Below are 19,276 nucleotides of genomic sequence, written 5' to 3'. Positions count from 1 at the left end.
ATCACCGCATTTGATGCAGTGTTTTGGGTTGCATTTAAATGCAGTCTAAAGATGCTATAAAAATGCAAGCCATTGCAAAATATCCCAGATTAAAAAAATGCATATATTTGTTTAAAACAATAATATTACGAACTTTATTACATAAACACCATGGTACAAATACACAGGTAGCCGCATCGACAATTGTTGGCAACATTAGATGTCAAAATTTGACATAAATTCAATGCAATTGACACATTATGTTACAATCAGCTGTCATGATAATGCTACCTGTATTATTGTACCATGATAAACACAAATTCTCCGTTAAATTTAATCGTGACCGAGTTTACTTCCTCTACTCTGCATTTTATGTCATCGCAATTGATTTTGCTTCATCATCCAAAGAGTATTCTTTTTATACATATTGTCCTCCCACTCCAGCTCAGATTTCGAAATTTACTCTAATACTATGTTTACATTTACGAAATCCACTCGATTTCATCTGTCAATTCCTTTGTGTATACGTCAAATGAAAACTCATCTGAAATCGATTGGATTTCATTTGACGTTTGAGCAATGGAATTGACAGTTGAAATCGAGTGGATTTCGTAAATGTAAACATGGTATAACTCCACTCCAAAACTAATTTCCATCTCGTGAATTACCGCAAAGTTCGCAAACAAGCAATTCACAATAATACATTATTGTGACCAAATTTGACGTTTGGTATGATTTGATGTAACACCTTCTTATTCCACCATGGAGACAGCCATGGTACAATTACTTAGAGGTAGTTTACACTATATGCAAATGTCATATGACATGAAATTTTTCATCGTTAAATATTCACTAATATGTGGAATATTGGAGATTTTCCATACGCCATTTATTCTGTGCATCCACCCAGACAAAAATATAATGAAAATAACGTCTCCACATTGCCTCCGTGGGTAGATATGGAATGTTTTTATTTCGTGTCATATGACATTGATAGATAGTGTAAACTACCTCTTAGGTAGATGCCTCAGCCCAGCTGATCGAATCTAAAACGTCAAAAAACTAGGAATTCGCTATGAAAAATCAAAACAAAAAACCATATGATTCGGTAAGTAAGAGATAGCATGTGTTCACTTCACTGTACAAACACAAGCGATAAAAAGAGACAACAAGAAACCATTTGGCGAAAATTTTGACAGTTTACATTACAAAAAAAGTTGCTTTGTTGTAGCAATTCGCCGATGCATCTACCTTCCTAATTGTATCATGATTACAAAAAAAGTTGCTTTGTTGTAGCAATTCTCCGATGTTTCTACCTAAGTATTAGTACCATGGAGACAGCCAATAAATGTATGTATGTGTTAGTAAATCAGAGTTGTATTTGAAGGCAAATTGTCTAGTGTAAGCGCCTAGTAAAATTCTAAGCATTAGTTAAATATGTAAGTCCGTGTTTAGACATTCAAACTGGAATGGCAAATTTTCTTCCCATTTTTTTTTTTAAATTTCCTTGCAGATTAGACACGCAAATAATAGCTTCGTTCCAGAACTAAAAAGTTTTTACACATTTAACACATTTTGCACATTTTTGCTCAAAATGCGTTCCCGTATACCAAAAAAGTTGCAAAATGTTCACTTCTCTTTGAACAAAAATGGCGCTGAATGGCTCTCTCTTTAGAAACTTTTTACACGACAAATTTGAGCGAGCAAAAATGTGCAACATGTTTGCCGGCTTCCGATTGGCTGACACGCCGACTTTGACATTTGTTCCAGTTTTTTGACGTTTCAGTCATTTTTCCGTTCCCGTACATTTTGGAAAAGTGTGTATGTGCAGCTCATTTTCGACGGTTTCCTCTTTTGACAAAAAGTACTGGAACGAAGCTAATGTTTGTATCAAATATCGGATTCTTTTTCACACTCATTTTCTAGTTTGATCATTCAAAGGTAATACCCCGTTTATATATAACCGGATTTAACAAACCGACTGGGTTTTAAATGTCAATTCCATTGCTTATATTTCAAACAAATCCTCATAAAGAAGGTTAACCCTGCAAAAAGCTCTAATATAAACAGCATGTAAGTCCCGATTTACATTAGGCGAGTTTACTTGCGGCAATTGTCAGTTTGTGGGTGAGAGAGGGTGTTGAGAGGCAAAGGGTTACCATATACCTCACCTTTCTCTCCATCAAACTGACAATTGCCGCAAGTAAACTCGCCTAATGTAAATTGGGACTAATACTAAGGCGATAATGCTTATAGAAATTAAATTAATGGCCTGTTCCCGTACTTTATAAAATGGTAAAATGGTAAAAATCGTAAAAGTTGTAAAAGTCGTAAACGATTTTCATATAAATTTTGTGTACGGGAACGCAAAATGTGTAAAAGTGGTAAAAATTGTAAAAACTTTTTAGTTCTGGAACAGAGCTTTAATGTCATTTAAAATTAAATAAGTACATATGTATATGTTTACTATTAATTTTTACAGATAATTTTTTGTTCCATTTAATTTTCATCACAAAATTGTTTAATTCGAATGTATGTGTAGTTGTTTATTTGCCGGCGGAGAAAATAAAATGAAAGAAAATGCAAAAAAAAATCTGCAAGAATAAAGAAACAAAACAGAATTTGCGAGTACAGGGGTGTGTGTGTGTACCCCCTCTTATTCCTCTCTACTCCCTCGTCCATAAACTCAATTTTCTTTTCTAATAGAGTTGGGTAATCTAGTTCCTAGTTCTTTGTACTAGTTCTAAAACGTATGAGGAACATCATGAAATGTAACGTGTGATATTAAGTATACGCAGTTTGTTCAAAGCAAAAATGTGGGCCATTGGAACTGCGAAGTGAACTAGATAGTTCCATATAGTTCCTTTGGCACAACTCTATTTCCTATTACTTTGAACGTCTAAACATCGACTAATAAAGAAATACAAGAAATATGAATTTGCCTTGAAGGGAACAGAGTTAGTATTGCCAACAGAGGGCGTCATTGTCAACCAGCGGTTTTGTTTTGGCCACTCATCTTTATTGGACATTCTCGTTTATCTTCTTATTCGTATGTTCCATGAACTTTTATTCACCAATGTAAACCAAATTGAAAACGTTTTTATTTTGTTAAGTTAATCAAAGAGGTAAATAAAAAATAATGGATCATCATGGAGAGGAAGAAGATCCAAAAGAATATCGCTGGGAAACTGGCTACGAGAAAACCTGGGAAGCAATCAAGGAAGATGACGATGGAATGTTGGACAGCGCCATTGCGGATATTATCCAGAAGGCCAAAAGGAAAAGACAGGCCCAGAAGACAATGCAAAATAAGCTTGGAATGATGAGACATTTGTATCTTATGTTAGATTGCTCCGAGTCAATGTCTGTTCCAGATTTAAAACCCACCCGACTTTTGTGTACACTTAAGGTATCTCATGATGAATAATCTTTCCATCTGTTCCAATGTTTACACAATGATGCCTCTGTTATCCTTATAGTTGTTGGAAAAATTCATTGAAGAGTTCTTTGACCAAAATCCTATCAGTCAAATGGGTTTGATAGTGCTCAAAGGTAAACGTGCCGAAAAGGTAACAGAGTTGACGGGAACAGCTAAACTACATTTGAAGGCCTTAGATGGGTAAGTATGAAGATGTGAGGTTTGTTATAGAGATTTTTAACGAATCTTTTTATTAGTTTGCAAAAAATCAATCTAGTTGGTGAGCCATCTCTGCAAAATGGTTTGGATTTAGCATTGAAAACATTGAAGGTGGTGCCCTCTCATGCCTCTAGAGAAGTATTAATTATCATGGGTTCCCTCACTACCTGTGATCCCATTGATATCAACATAACAATAGATGCCTTGAAACAGGAGAGTATACGATGTTCGGTTATTTCATTGTCCGCTGAAATCCATGTCTGCCGCCATTTAACACAACAAACTGGTGGAACCTATGGAGCTGTTCTGGATGATTCCCACTATCGCGATCAATTACTGTCACACGTTGATCCACCACCAGCTGCCCAGACACAGGAAAATTCTCTTATTAAAATGGGTTTTCCTCATGCACGACAAGATGAAGGCAAAGAAAAAGATCCACCATTATCAATGTGTATGTGTCATATTGAAAATGCCGATGAGCCAAGTAAAATTACCTCAGCTGGATTCCATTGTCCACAGTGTTATAGTAAATACTGTGAATTACCTGTTGAATGTCAAACCTGTGGATTGACTTTGGTTTCAGCACCACATTTAGCCCGTTCCTATCATCATTTATTTCCCGTACAAAATTTCACGGAGCTTGTTTATAATGGTCAAGCGGCCATATGTTATGCTTGTCAGAAACCTCTTACAGAAGCCACGGATAAAAATGTATACCGGTGTGAGGCGTGTTCTCAAATCTTTTGTCTAGATTGTGACATTTTTATACACGAAACCTTACATACTTGTGTGGGATGCGTTACAATTCCTGGTGCAGCAGCTCAAGTTCATGCCCGAAAGCCGCAGGCGCCTCCAATAGGAATGATGTTGGGTTCATCATTGGGTCAAAGGTTTTGAGAGGGTTTGTGAGAAGACATTTTTGAAAATAAAGACATTTGAAAAATGCATTGTAACAGTTGTTGTGTATAATTGTGTTAAAAATGAACTGAGTCCAAAGCGAATCGTTTCACTAAGAGAAAAATATTCATCAAGTTTTAGTCTATATTAAGAGAAAGACTCAGATTCTCTTTCTGTTTATTGTTACAAATCAGTTCAAGCTCAAGTTCATTATCTCTGGCAAATATTTGCAAACACGTATGCTAGTTGTTTGTTCTAATGTGTCGTGCTGAATAGCTTTGCAAAAACTTCCCATTAAACTAACACCACAAACATTCTCTGAAATAATTTGCACTATTTTTTGCATGCCTTTGTCTATTTTGAGAGATCAAATGAAATTTTAATTATAATATTGCTACCAGTATGATAAACGATATCGCTTAGCTTCCTACGAACGAGCAGAGGTGGCAGTAAACGGGTTTAGGTTTCATTGAAGAAAACATTTAAAAACATCTGCGGTTCTGTTACTTGCAAATATCAAAATTGTGGTGCGTTTATAAAGGTAGGATCACCTAACGATTTTAAATAATAAAAGTGTTTTTAATTTAGTTTGAAAATTAAAACAGATTAAAAAAAAAAACAAGTGAATATAAAACAAATTCAATACATAAACAAATTTCCAGTTTTTCTAACAGATTTGTCTTGTTGTAGTAGGTCATGTTTATATTTAAGCCTGGTGTATATTAGATCTTTGTGTTTATATAAAATCGAATATTTCCACTTACACTTGTATGGGCTAGAGATTATCCAAACACCCACCCACATAAAATAAGATTTCATTAATATTGTCCAAAAATAAACAGATTTATTATTTTGTCTTTAAATAGTTAAAAAAAAACATAATAAAAAAATCACTCAAAATGGATAAACGGAAATGTTTTGATTGAAAACGATTAAATGGTAATTCCTCTTTTAAAAGTTTATGTTATTTGTGTGTCTGACAAAACAAAATAAATAAACTTAAAAGATAAATGAAGACATATTCAGTTAGTTTTCTTCAAGCATTAGGTCTACTCGATAACCCAAAAATTTGTACAAATTTTTACAAAATGCTGTTTGATAATAATCTTGTGTAAAAAAAGAAATGAGATGTACTTGCATGTAGTTTTTACGTGCGAAGTTCTAACAGACCTATTGTCTTCAATTGAAAAAAGTAGAAAGGCATCAGTCATCGTTATTATAATACAGGAACAATCGTAGCTCACTATTAAAAAAAATCGTGGGTAATTTGGTATTTTGTGTCTTCAGAGGCCAGAAAACATTGTCCACCTTGACACTGGTTCTTATTTTGAGAGTCATTCCTTTCGTCCTTATGTCAGGAATGATCCACGTCATTATGTCGTTGCAATCAGAATCACATGAACTATCTTCAATGAATGTTTTCAAATTATTCTCGAACAGCCCTTAAATTGTACTTACGCAAAGTTTTGAAATTTTGTGAGAGAGGTACCCGAAGGAGGTGATGTCCGATATTGATATTTTTGATGTACGTTTGAGATAAACAGTCACTTTTTATATCCTCAGATTTTTTTAGACCTTTTGGAATCATTCGCTTGCCTATGAAACGGATTATGTCACCGTAAACAGGACTATACATTCAGTAAAAATTTCGAAACGATACTCGAACATACCTTAAACTGTGAAACGGTGAAAATTGTTAAGGGGTACCCGAAGGTGTTGTCTTATATGGACCTTCTTGGAACGTAAAATACGTTTGAAAGAAACACGTAAGTAATCGAATAATCCCAGAATTATGGACTGCCACCGGAAAAAATGTACTGTAACGATCCCAGACATGCCCTTAAACTGCATTTGGGCGAAAATTTTTAATTTTTGTGTGGGAAGTACCTAAAGAAGTGGACGGATGTAGTCCATATTCGAACTTGAGCGAACTATGGACTAAATTCGTTGATCCGTTTGAGGTTTAATGTGAGCGATGGCGTCCAATATCTATTCGAACGAATCTAGACGATGGTTAACGGCATTGAAAGCCTCCTATAGGTCAGGTGACGTATCTGTTCTGGGTTTCTCCTCGAAATGGCGTGTAATACTGTTGTCCATTATTAAACCATCCCATAGTATGGAGGATATATTAAGTTTGTTTTTCTGTTTGTAACGTATTGAAATAATCATTTGAGGTTCTTAGTGGCCACGAAAGTTCTCCACCAGAATTTGTCAATACAGGTCCATGGTTTGGTATTGACCCCATATAACGGTACATCCAAATTTTCGGTATTTTGATGATTTTAACAACAAATTCAATAATTTGGCATTTGAGGTTCTCTGTGGTCAAGAAACTTCTCCAATAAAAATCGCCCCGATTTTCGGTATTTTGACGGTTTTCGCCACAATTTTTAACCGAACTAGATCTAATTTCACATTTGAGGCTCTCTGTGGTCACGAAACTTCTCCACTAAAAATGGTCAACATAGGTCCATGTTTTGGTATAGACACCCATATAACGGTGCCCCCGATTTTCGGTATTTTGAGGGGTTTCGCCACATTTTTAACCGAACTAGCTGTAATTTGACATTTGAGGTTCTTTGTGATCAAGAAACTTCTCCACCAAAAATCGTCAACATAGGTCCATGTTTTCGTATAGACCCCATATAACGGTACCTCCAGATTTTCTGTATTTTGAGGGTTTTAGCTACAATATTTAACCGAACTAGCTGTAATTTGACATTTGAGGTCCTCTGTGGTCAAGAAACTTCTCCACTAAAAATCGTCAACATAGGTCCATGTTTTGGTATACACCCTCATATAAAGGTACGTCCCGATTTTCGGTATTTTTAGGGTTTTAGCTACAATTTTTAACCAAACTGGCTGTAATATGACATTTGAGGTTCTCTATAGTCACGAAACTGTTTTGGTATATCCCCTATATAACGGCACCTCCTGATTTTCGGCATTTTGAGGATTTTAGCTATAATTTTTAACTGAACTATCTGTAATTTGACATTAGAGTTTTTCTGTGGCCACGGAACATCTCCACTAAAAATCGTCACCATAGGTCCATGTTTTGGTATAGACCCCCATATAAAGGTACCTCCCGATTTTCGGTATTTTGAGGGGTTTCGCCACAATTTTTAACCGAACTAGTTGTAATTTGACATTTGAGGTTATCTGTGGTCACGAAACTTCTCCACCAATAATCGTCAACATAGGTCCATGGTTTGGTATATCCCCTATATAACGGCACCTCCTGATTTTCGGCATTTTGAGGATTTTAGCTCTAATTTTTAACTGAACTATCTGTAATTTGACATTAGAGTTTTTCTGTGGCCACGAAACTTCTCCACTAAAAATCGTCAACATAGGTCCATGTTTTGGTATAGACCCCCATATAAAGGTACCACCCGATTTTCGGTATTTTGAGGATTTTAGCTACAATTTTTAATCGAACTAGCTGTAATTTGACATTTGAGGTTATCTGTGGTCACGAAACTTCTCCACCAATAATCGTCAACATAGGTCCATGTTTTGGAATAGCCCCATATAACATATAACGGTACCTTCCGATTTTCGCTATTTTAAGGGTCTTAGCTACCTTGTTTGACGGAACTACCCTTAATTTGACATATGAGGTTCCCTGCAGTTACAAAACTTGTTAAAATAGGTCCGCACTTTGATAAGCCCCCATGTGTTGGTTGAACACATTTTTTGGATTAGTTTAGATTAGATAATTTAGGAATTTGGAGAATCCAGAATCCGTATCGAAAAAATTTTCACTTAAAATTGTGAACAGGAAAGGAAACAAATTATTCCATTTTAGTTAAGAGTATTTTATAGAGGAGTGTATAAAAATTCCGGCCCGGCAGATCTTTACGTCTTTTTACTTGTTAGAGGTTCATATAAATGGATACAATTAAACTGCGGCAATATTTTTACCACAGGTAGCTCTTTCTATCTTGATTCCAACGATTTATAATTTATGTCCAGGAAATGTGTACTTTCCGAGCCATAATTGGACGCATTTACCATTAATTTTACCAATATTTTTACCACAGGAAGCTCTTTCTGTCTTGATTCTTTTCGAGCCATAATTGGACGCAATTACTATTCTATAGTTTGTTTTACTATAACGTGTAGGATATTGCCACGGTTTGGCCTGAAACCAGTTTGCTCATTTTTCGGGAAGCTTTATATTTTTCTTTAAAGTCTTTCTTAAAATGAGGGAAGTCTCCTCGCAAGAAATAGTATAGTGGATTATTTGTTCTTAAATTACAATCTAATTTTTTTTAAATTTAGTTCATCACCTTCCTTCATTTTCGATAAACAAATTTTTAAATTGTGTTTATTCGCTGCCCCAGAGTTTAAATTTCATAAGCCAAAACTATTTTGTTTGTGGTTTTTATCAAATTAAATGGGATTTTTCATTGTAACTAAAAAAACATTATTGACAATACACAAATTTAATATATTAGATGTGATGAGTTTGTGGTTTCTATGCATATGGAAATGCAAATTAAACTAACAAAATAAGAACATTTAGAAAAGAAGAGGGAGAGGGTGGAATGTACATTTAAATTTTCAAAAAAAAAAAACTACGTTTTAATGGTTCTGTTTAAAACTGGTGTAGTATTTCTCAATAAAATGCTTGCTTATATTTTATAGCAATCGCAAACCTTTTGAATAATTATTTTATGCCTCGATTATGTATTGCAACCAAACTCCAGTTGCATTGTCAGTTACCACGGCAACCAAAGTGAAAATTTTTATACGGAAAGCCAACAACATCGGTTGCCGAACGGAACGATTTTTCTTTAGTTTGGCCAGTAAAAAACGTAAACAAACACAAGAAACGGAATATTCAGTTCGTTTACATTTACGAAATCGAGTGGATTTCAACTGTCAATTCCTTTGCGTATACGTCAAATAAAATCTCATCTGAAATCCATTGGATTTCATTTGTTATCGTAGTAAAAAGTTGTATATTCTTGTAGGTTCTGGAACAAGGCATAATTTCTTCATGTGAGTGAGGGTGGCATATTTGAATGTGTGATTTATTCAACAAAGTTTCATGCACTCATAACTGGCAAATAGTTTTTGTATTTTGATGCCTGCCTGTAACTATGCAAAGCGAAGCATTAAACTAAATACGTACTTTGTTTCAGCCATAAAAATCATTGCCAAGGTTAATTATTTGGACATTTTGCATTCGAATACATTTGAATCAACCCCTTACATAAATTTGTATTCAAACAGCCATAGCGACATTTCTTCCGCCCCTCTACTCGCTATGTTGCAAATACATGTGCTTAATTGCTCTGTAATTTTAGTCGTCTGCTTAATTTGAATTGAGTCAGTCAGTCACACCTCCATGGGACAATTTAACGGAACTGATTGCTCTTGTTGTTTCTGTTTTTTATTTTTTACTTTTGTCATTTCATAATGATCATTATGCCAGCTGTTTTTTGTTTGCAACAAATTAGCAGATACCCTCTAATGAATGTATTTTAACATTTAATTTGTATTATTTTAGCAGCAATTTTATTTAAAATAATATTTATGTAGTAATTAAAGCAAATTTGCCGATGATGATGACGACGAAGATGATGTCGGCTCCAGCCATCTGGCTGACTTGCCGACAGAAGTTGGTTAAACATCAAGTGACTTATTTAAATTGGCCCTGTTAAATGAAACCGGTTTGAGTTGGAAAGTAAATATAATTTTTGTTTGTAGTTGGCCTACTAAGGAAATATTTATTAATTAATTAAAACGTAATCACTGTTGAGGTCATAGTATGATAATAGCTGTGTCTTTTTACGTGATAATTAGTAATAATTATTACTAATGTTGCAGATTTTGACAGTTGTATAAAGGAAAAGTTGCTGAAAAAAATGTTTCGGCAACATTTAGTAAGTAAAAAGACACCCCTATTAGCCCTGTTCCTTTACGTTCAAGAATCTTCAAGTTTTACAACTTTTTACTCGAAAAGCGCTCCTTTACTTCAGACACAATACAATTCATATGGGAGCAGTTTTCAACTTTTACTACTTTTGTCGGTTTTACCATTTTCCGAAGTAAAGGAACAGACCAATTATTAGTAATGTTGCAGATTTTGACAGTTATATAAAGGAAAAGTTGCTGAAAAATTTTTCAGCAACATTTAGTAAGTAAAAAGGCACAGCTAATAATAACTTTGTTCCTTTACCTTTTTTGATAGTAAAAGTAGCAAAAGAGAGAAGTTCTCTCTTCTCTCAGAGAACTGTGAAAATTGTTCTCACGTAACAAGTTTTGCACAAAAGTAAAGAAACGGAAAAATAGTACATCTGGTAGCAATGTCAAAAAACACACATGGATGTTTAAAAAAAAACAAACAAAATAAAATTTACCTACTCGTTTGGTAATTTCTACGTGCCATTTACCGAGGCTTGTAAATTTTGAAAACGAGTGGTAACATTGGTGATTTTCATGAATCCTCCTATTGAGTGGATTTGTTTTAAATCTGGCATAAATCCTCGTATACAACTCTGTTTTTGCAACATGTTGCTAGAAAATACAAAATGTTGCATGCTGGCAGAAGAAACAAGGTAGATGCATCGGTGAATTGCTACACTAAATATAATTTAAAATGTAAAAATTTGTAAACAAGACGGAAAAATTAAATTTTTTTTGATGTACAAAGTTAATTTTAATCAACCAAGACTAATATTTATGATGTGTAAACGAAAAAATAATTCGTTTATTTATTTTAGATTGGCAAACTGCGATAAAATAATAATTTATTTGCTCTTTAGTTAGCATTAGTAACATGATGTGCTAACATTTTCAGTATTAAACAATACATTTGTAATTTTACGTATGTTTTTTGAGACGAATTCAATTTACAAAAAATTCTTTTCACGTTTCACATTCGTTCAGATGGGCTGATGCATCTACCTTGGTAATTGTGCTATGAACAAAAATCAGCTGACTGCCATTTAAATCCTTCAAAATGTATATCTAAATGCAATGAGATTTGTACTGGATTTATTAAATCCAGTCGAGGATTTATGGCTAGTCTAAATGAGCTATAAGACCTGGAGAAGACTAAATACCAAATAACAGCTACATTGGTTGTTTAATGTGGCTAAAACCTTGAAAATACCGAAAATCGGGAGATACCGTTCTGTTGGAGCTATATCAAAACGTGGACCTATGTACATAATTTTTATCGGAAAAGTTTTTTGGGCCATTGGGAACCCTAAATGCAATTTCGGCGTATTTGGGCGTGAAACATATGTAAAATCTTCAAAATTCCGAAAATCGGGAGGTACCGTTATATGGGGTCTATATCAAAACGTGGACCTATGTCCATAATTTTTATCGGAAAAGTTTTTTGTAAAGTGAAAACCCAGCATCTCAAAATTCAACCAATTTGGTTCATAAGTTTAGCTAAAATATTCAAAATACCGAAACATTAAGAAGTACCGTTGCATGGGGACTATCCCAAAACGTGGACCGACCTTTCCATTTTTTTGCTCTCGACATTGTCAGTGAACTATAAGTATTTATACCAAAATTTATCTGCCAACGCCAACTCCTTTTATATTTGGCCACCGTTTATTTGAACTCGGGACATAGTGCAGCGTTTTTTGAGGTTATGCGCCATTACCTCGGGATCTATGGACTTGCCCTCGAACCTGATGTATGCCTAGAGGTAGTATTACCATATGCAAAGTTTGGTTCAATTCGGTTACTCCCTTCGAGACTTATCGTGCGCACAAGTTTTGCGACAATTTTTGAACATTTGTGGGGGAGGTACCTGAAGTAGTGGACCTATATGGCCCATCTTCGAACTTAAATCAAATCTGGACAAAATATTTCGATACCCAAAATTTAAACCGAATCGACTGATCCTTTCGAGAGTTATCGTGCGCACCAGCCAGCCAGACAGGCAGACAGACGGACGGACATTGCTAGATCTACTCAAAATTGTCTGAAACGGATATCGTACAAACATACTTGGGGTCTAAAACCATTATTTCGATGTGGCACATTTTGGTCGTATCAAAGTGTAAATACCCTCTTTAGTCTAAAGGCTGAGGGTATAAATATGGTAAAACTGGTAAAACTTGAAGAAACTGTAACGTAAAGGAGCAAAGCTAATTATTACTAATGTTGCAGATTTTGACAGTTGAATAAAGGAAAAGTAGCAGATAAAATGTTTCGGCAACATTTAGTAAGTAAAAAGACACACCCAATGCATATTTATATAAGGTAGACGTGACAATCAGCTATATTCTTACTTTTTTTTTGTAAATTTATGGTCTGTTCCAGAACTGCAATAATCTACTAATTTTTACTATTTTTTTCGATAACATAAAGGAAAAAATGATATCGTAGTAAAAAGTAGTAGCTTCTTGCAGGTTCTGGAACAGAGCATTAGTTTTCAAAATGAAATAGGGTCTACTCATGAAATTTGAAACTTCGAAATTTATTACCATAAAATACTGCATCTCATCCTAAACGTATTCTACGAGAGTTCTGAATGCGTTATATTTACATTTTGATTCAAATTTGTTCTATTTTAGAGGATTTTCAAAATGTATTCATGTTTTCGCGAAAAAAATTTTTGGAACGACTCTATTATTCAATATTTTCTTTGACAATTAATTTTCAATAACAATAATGTTGTTTTTGTAAATTTGTTAGTTATTGTAATTCATGCATATACCTTATATACATTTATGCATTTTGGTTATTTCGTGTGCCCCTATACCTTGTTTTAAGTTAAATATCGGCTTATGCCAAGTTTACACTTGCGCTCTAAAATCCACTGGATTTCACGAAATCCTGAAATACATCCCGGTGTTTACACTTATTTTTTTGTTGATTTCAAACATATCACAATGATCAAGGTAGATGCATATGCGCAGCTGATCGAACATGAAATTTCATAACAATTTGTTGCAAATTGAATTAGTCATCAAAAATATACAACAATATAGAACTTTACAACTTTATTTCGAAAATTATCGTAAAACTATCTATATATCGTATTAATAGTGTATAGAACCCGTTCCCGTACTCCGAAGTCTAGCAAGACTTACACTTCGCTTTAAACAAAAATAGCGCCGAATAACACCCTATTCACCTGTTTTCTGCCATACAATTTTGGCATAGTAGAAACTAGCAACATGTTCTTTATCATCTAAATACGGTAGCTGATACGTTGATTTGCTGCAGTTTTTGCAATTTCCGTCATTTTTTCGTTCCCGTATTTTTTAAGAAATTTGTATGGGGAAGCAATTTTAGACATTTCGCTCTTTTTTCTAACATTACCATTAAAAAAGTACGAGAACGCAATGAAAAATAGAATTGTAACAAAGTAATCTAATATTTTTTCACATTGTTTACAAATTTTGATTCTAAAATGTTTTGTTGCAGCAATTGACCATCTACCTTGTTTATTGTGATACGTGAAAAGTGTTGCAACTTTTGGTACTTTTTCAGTCACAAACAGGGTTGTATATCATGTGTACTGTGATTTCGATGTTGATTTCGCTGAAATCACGAAATGAGATGATTTCATTTTTGTATGCGAAATCATGATAATTTTTGCTTGATTCCGCACGAAATCACGAAACGCCTTCGAAATCACGAAAAGACGCCGAATGTAAACCAAACATTACAGTAGGTCTGTACGCTGTTACTGAATGCTGTTCGATAACTAAATTGTCCAGTAATTGAGAGCCAGTTGACTGAGAACTTGCACATTTTTGCTGGGAAAATTTGTCGGGTAAAAATTTGTTAGTTTGGCCAGCTGACTTTCAATCAGCTGTTCAAAGTTAACAGCTTGAAATGTTAAATTTTTTGTTCAAGAAAATGTCAACATTTCACATTTTTTTTAGATTCTATTAAATAAGAAAAATGCAATTTTCAAATTTATGATTTAGTTCCATTTTGTTTAAAATATAAAAAGAAACAAAAACAATTTTCATACATTTTGGGAAACAGCTGACTTTCTTACAAGTTTTTACAAAATGTTGTTCGATAACTTTCTGCAATTTTTCTTGCTTGAGAGAGTAAAATTCACTGAGAGTAGTTGCTGGAACTCGCTGAGTAGTTATTGCTGGGAAGCTTTTTATCGAATCACTTTATAATTAAGATTTTATGTAATCTTAGGTACGAGGTCGTAAAAAAATCATAACCCTAATGCTGACAATAGGTCTGTCTGGTTATCCAAAAGTTTATAACAATTTGTAAAAAATTCTTGTCGGTTAACACACTTTGTTGACAGTTCTTCACTGAGAACTTGCAAGTTTTTGCAGGAGAAATTTATTCTTGCAAGATCTTGTAAGTCCCCGTACAAACTAGAGTGATTTCATTGAAAAATTTCATGAAATTATGCGTCTCTAGATAAAGATCCATAGTAAAGTAATATTTATCATGGAATTGCTGTAGTGGGGAACTCGAACTAGGAACATGACAGTTTTTAATGAAATCAGTCTAGTGTGGACCGGGACTAAGTAACCAGACGCACATAATGCAAACTATGGAATCTGAAGCATTGAAAGTTGGAGACACTTTTTGGTTGCTAAATACTTCGGCACTAGATTGAATATATTCTATGTTCATTCCCTTGCATCCTTATTTGGCTACAAACCTTCAAAATTTACTTCTTTCCACAAGGTGTACGTGTGAAATAGCCTATCTTTATGGCAGCTGCAGCTCCCTTAACCTAACCTTATTGAATTAACTCCCTCAATAATTAAAATAATTCTGTTCCGTGCTCCTCCATTACCCCACAGTCCAAATAATAGCTGTTGCTTGGTTGTGTTTGACTAATGCAATTAATGACCGAAACCACATGATGTCGTCGTTTTTTTTTTTTTTTTGAATATTTACCCGCTATTAGCTCTGTCAACCAATAGCGTGAACCGGTGTATGTTCATTCAAGTGTTTTGTTCGGTTGGTTTCGGTTAGTTTTTTTGTTGTTGTATGGATATTCTGAAATTATTTCACATGTGTCAATTAAATTAATTTCTATTTTAAACACCAGTTAGTTATTTCCGAAAAAACCTCAACATTACATAAATTATTTGTAATGTTTATTTATGGCAATTAAAAATCAGCACATTAACCACAAATGAAATTTAAATACACAGCATGTTTTGATGTTGTGTTTGTAGTATGTTCATCTATTTAATAAAATTAATGATCGAGGACTTTATTGAATTATTGATACACAGTATTTGTTTTTTTTTCTTGGTTAGAGTGAAGGAATAATGTTAGATTGGGATAAAATAATATTTTTTTAATGGATTTACAATGCAATATTGGTAGAAATGTTTAATGTTTGTTTTGTTTGTCTCGGTCCACACTAGAGTGATTTCATTGAAAAAATTGCATGAAATTATGCGTCTCTAGATCGACTTCCATAGTTGAGTAAAATCATAAAATTGCTGTAGTAGGGAATTCGATTTAAGAACGCCTAATTTCATGAAATTTTTTAATGAAATTCACGCTAGTGTGACCGGGACTTTTGGTTGAAGTTTCAATCTCATTTGATTGTTTTTAAGTCTGGAGTATTACCCAGTTTAAGTTTATAATTTAAGTTTATAATACATACGAAATTCAAAATCGTGGCGCAATTAAGGTATCAAACAAATTTTTCAAAATTATTTTTAAATTCATATCAGGATTTGTTTACTTTTTCTTTACTACCTATATGCTGATCGGTTCATCTTGTTTGGGGAACCTCTTTGTTGTCCCTATCATGCTCTAAAACATCCATAATATGAATAAATTGTTTTTATATAGTTTTATTGAAAATATTTATATGTATGTATTTCTTGCCATGTTTGTTTTGCTACAGTTATTCATTTGTAGTATTTTGTTTTGTTGTTTTTTTTTTATTACAATTAAAAGCGTTTTTTATAATTATTGTATGCTATGGGCCCTCAACAACAAAACAAAAAAGCTGAAAAGAAACAGCTACTTCAAGTTGTTTACCTTGATGACTGTTCCACAACCTGAGGTTTCCGTCTGGTCTTGTTGTCTTGTCTAAAAAAAGTGAAATGAAATGAAAACACTTTGTCAGTATTTATTAATATGCACTTTCAATATTTACTTATAATTGACCAAGATTATAGGATAGAAAAAATAACAACTACACTCGTTCTTAGAAGCAATGTCGAAGCTATTTGTGGAATGTAAAAGTTTTCAGAACTGCAACAAGTTCTGGTAATAAATTGTGATTGAAATGACTACTATTTAAAAATGAGAATTATAGAGTTTTTGCAAACATCAATGAAAGTCAGATTGTAGTAACTTACGAAAAATAAACCGATCTCGGCTTGACGTGTAGCCCCTACTCTCAAATATTTTGAAAACTGCAACTCAAAATAACTCCATGTTAAAGTATTCGGTTTTTGTTTAACCGTTAGTTTTATTTCTTTTCTTTTCGTGCTGAAAGAGGAACAGCAAAATAACATGTAATCATGACTTTGTTATTCTCTTTTTTGATATTTAATTCTTTGTTTTTGTGCAACTCATTAGCATTTGTTTTAAAATATACAGACACATAAAATGTTAACAAAATAAATTGAAATAATATTTAATGCATTTTATTTTACGTGTTTGCAACAAATTATAATTTCTTTTGTGTGTTTTATTGAAAAAAAAGTGAATTTTATTTTACAAAGTTTTGATTTGATTGTTTGTGATAGTTTTTAAAGCAATATCTGAGCGCTAAGCTACTTATTACGTCAACAATTTATGTCTATCACTTGAAGATTTTATTGGGATTTGATAAGATTGTCTGGTGAGTTACCGTCCAATTGACTACCTGTGTTGGGAACAAAAGTGGGAAATCCATTGTTACAGGTTGTTGCTGATTTATTTCCCTTCATTGAGAAATGTTGTTAATGACGCCGGTTTCTCTCTGCTGCAATAAACAATAAAATTAGTAAATTGTTTTAATTTGTAGTTGTTTTTATGTCAAGTTTAGACATTTTAATCGCTTTGATATACGAGGTTGGTTGGAACATTTTGAGAAATAAAAGTTTATGGTACTTTCTTGCTTTCACAATATCTCAACTAAATCAAATGACATGAAATATCGACCATTTCTATTGTGACAACTGATAAGTCAATAGGGTTTATAAAAGTTTAAAATAAAATGTATTTATAATATAAGATTAATAGAAGCAAATAATTTTGTTTTATATTCTGTGGCGTCAAAGCTAATCTCTTCCTTATTTTTTATTGGCTAAAATGTATGTATGTATATACAAATGTGTGTTTGCATTTGATTTGTATAGACCATTAAAACGGCAATAAAGTAGTTTTGCCATTTTTTATTGGAATTAAGGAGGCACGTGATAAAGTCTTTAAAGAACGTACTTAAAAAAAGCGTTGAAGATAATATTTGCAATCATTCAAGGAATTGTTTTATTTTGGCAGTTAAAAAAAATGGAATTGTTTTAAAGAATTTTAAAATCTGAAAAAGAGTGATTGTTGTCTATAACGTATTTGGAGTGAATTTCTTTAATAATAGGTCTGTACGATAACTCAAAAGTTTGTACAAATTTGTACAAACTTTTACAAAATGCTTTTCGATAACAAGCTTGTTCAGTAAAAGTGAAATGAGAAGTACTTGCAAGTAGTTGCTATCGTTCCACCTTTTCAAGTAGATATTTTATGCGTGCATTTTCATTTTCAACATTAGTTTTAACTAAAGATATAGTTCTTTCCAAAGATATAGTTATGCTGTGACGTTTTTAATTTATCTGCTCCAATTTTGACAAAAGTTAATCAATGTTAAATTCAAAAAACCAACCGCCATTATTTTATTTCATTGTTAGTATGTCATTGCTGTTGTGCTATCGTTCATTAGCATTTGCCATTGGACTATATTGAAATTACATAGTACCTACAAAATCTTTATTGCATTTTTTTACAACAAATAAAGGTTGTTTTTTATAGCCAAGATAAGAATTCAGCAAGATAATACGGATAATTTTAATTGTTTCACTATCTTTTTATTTAATCTAGATTGTTAATCTGGCAACTCCAGCTCACGTACTCGTGTGTGAAGGTTTTTTTCTTCAATATAATTATAATCAAATTAAAGTACAATAAGTCCGTGGTTAGACACACAAATTTCTCGGGAAAGTAGATTCAGTTTTTAGGCAATAGGTGGTAGGAAAGAGTATTGAGGAGCTCTTTCCTCTCCGCTCTCTCCAAAAAAACTCAATTTACTTTCCCGAGAAATTTGTGTGTCTAAACACAGACTAAAGGGTGTAGGGTTAGTGATGTAAAAATCGTCATAAAATGTATTTAGGTTTATAGGAGAACATGTACATACATACAGTGAGTGTCAAAAATATTCGGTTTTAAATTTCACCAATAATAACACCTCAGTATTTTAGAAGCCCATGCCCAATATCCAAAAAACCAAATACTTAAAAAATGTTGGTCCTGTGGCAATTAAAAAGTGTATGTAACATGGATCCATGGCAACCCTATAAGCGAGAATAACAAAGAAAACGTTGTTAACCCTGTTTTCTATGCGTCAAAAATATTCGGTTTTTGTAACTTTTGTTAAATATTTTGCCAAAAAACATGTAATTATTGAACTTTTTCTGCAATATTAGTATACATTTTAATAATTGCGAACAGAATCTTTGTTCCTGTGCGCAAAAATATTATATTTTATTGAAAATTATTAAAATTTTGCGCTAAGAGAAAACTGGTCAGAAAAGAGAAAACTGGTCATATTTCATTATA

General features: G+C 33.2%; 2 protein-coding genes across 4 annotated transcripts in view; both read left to right on the top strand.

The window, feature by feature from the left end:
- Positions 1–3,010: 3,010 nt before the first annotated feature.
- Ssl1 (general transcription factor IIH subunit 2 Ssl1) lies at positions 3,011–4,564 on the top strand. Its single transcript, XM_073987690.1, has 4 exons — positions 3,011–3,028; positions 3,093–3,388; positions 3,459–3,598; positions 3,655–4,564. The coding sequence occupies exons 2-4, from the start codon at positions 3,119–3,121 to the stop codon at positions 4,514–4,516; spliced, it is 1,272 nt and encodes a 423-aa protein (XP_073843791.1). The 5' UTR covers positions 3,011–3,028; positions 3,093–3,118; the 3' UTR covers positions 4,517–4,564.
- Positions 4,565–4,703: 139 nt separating this feature from the next.
- slif (cationic amino acid transporter slimfast) overlaps positions 4,704–19,276 on the top strand; it is a 59,360-nt gene continuing 44,787 nt past the window's right edge. For 2 of the 3 annotated variants that reach the window (XR_012412981.1, XM_073987686.1), the window contains exon 1: positions 16,780–17,309. The gene's annotated coding sequence lies outside the window, so the exon portion shown is untranslated. Of the gene's footprint in view, positions 5,058–16,779; positions 17,310–19,276 lie in introns of those variants that run through there. The other variant, XM_073987685.1, reaches the window with a different exon arrangement.

The sequence above is a fragment of the Musca autumnalis genome, unplaced genomic scaffold (genome assembly GCF_047663935.1).
Source record: "Musca autumnalis isolate F117 unplaced genomic scaffold, ASM4766393v1 scaffold_4, whole genome shotgun sequence".
In the NCBI taxonomy this organism is placed as follows: Eukaryota; Metazoa; Arthropoda; class Insecta; order Diptera; family Muscidae; genus Musca; species Musca autumnalis.
The sequence above is the reverse complement of the archived record's forward strand: the minus strand, read 5'-3'. Positions and strand labels throughout refer to the sequence as shown.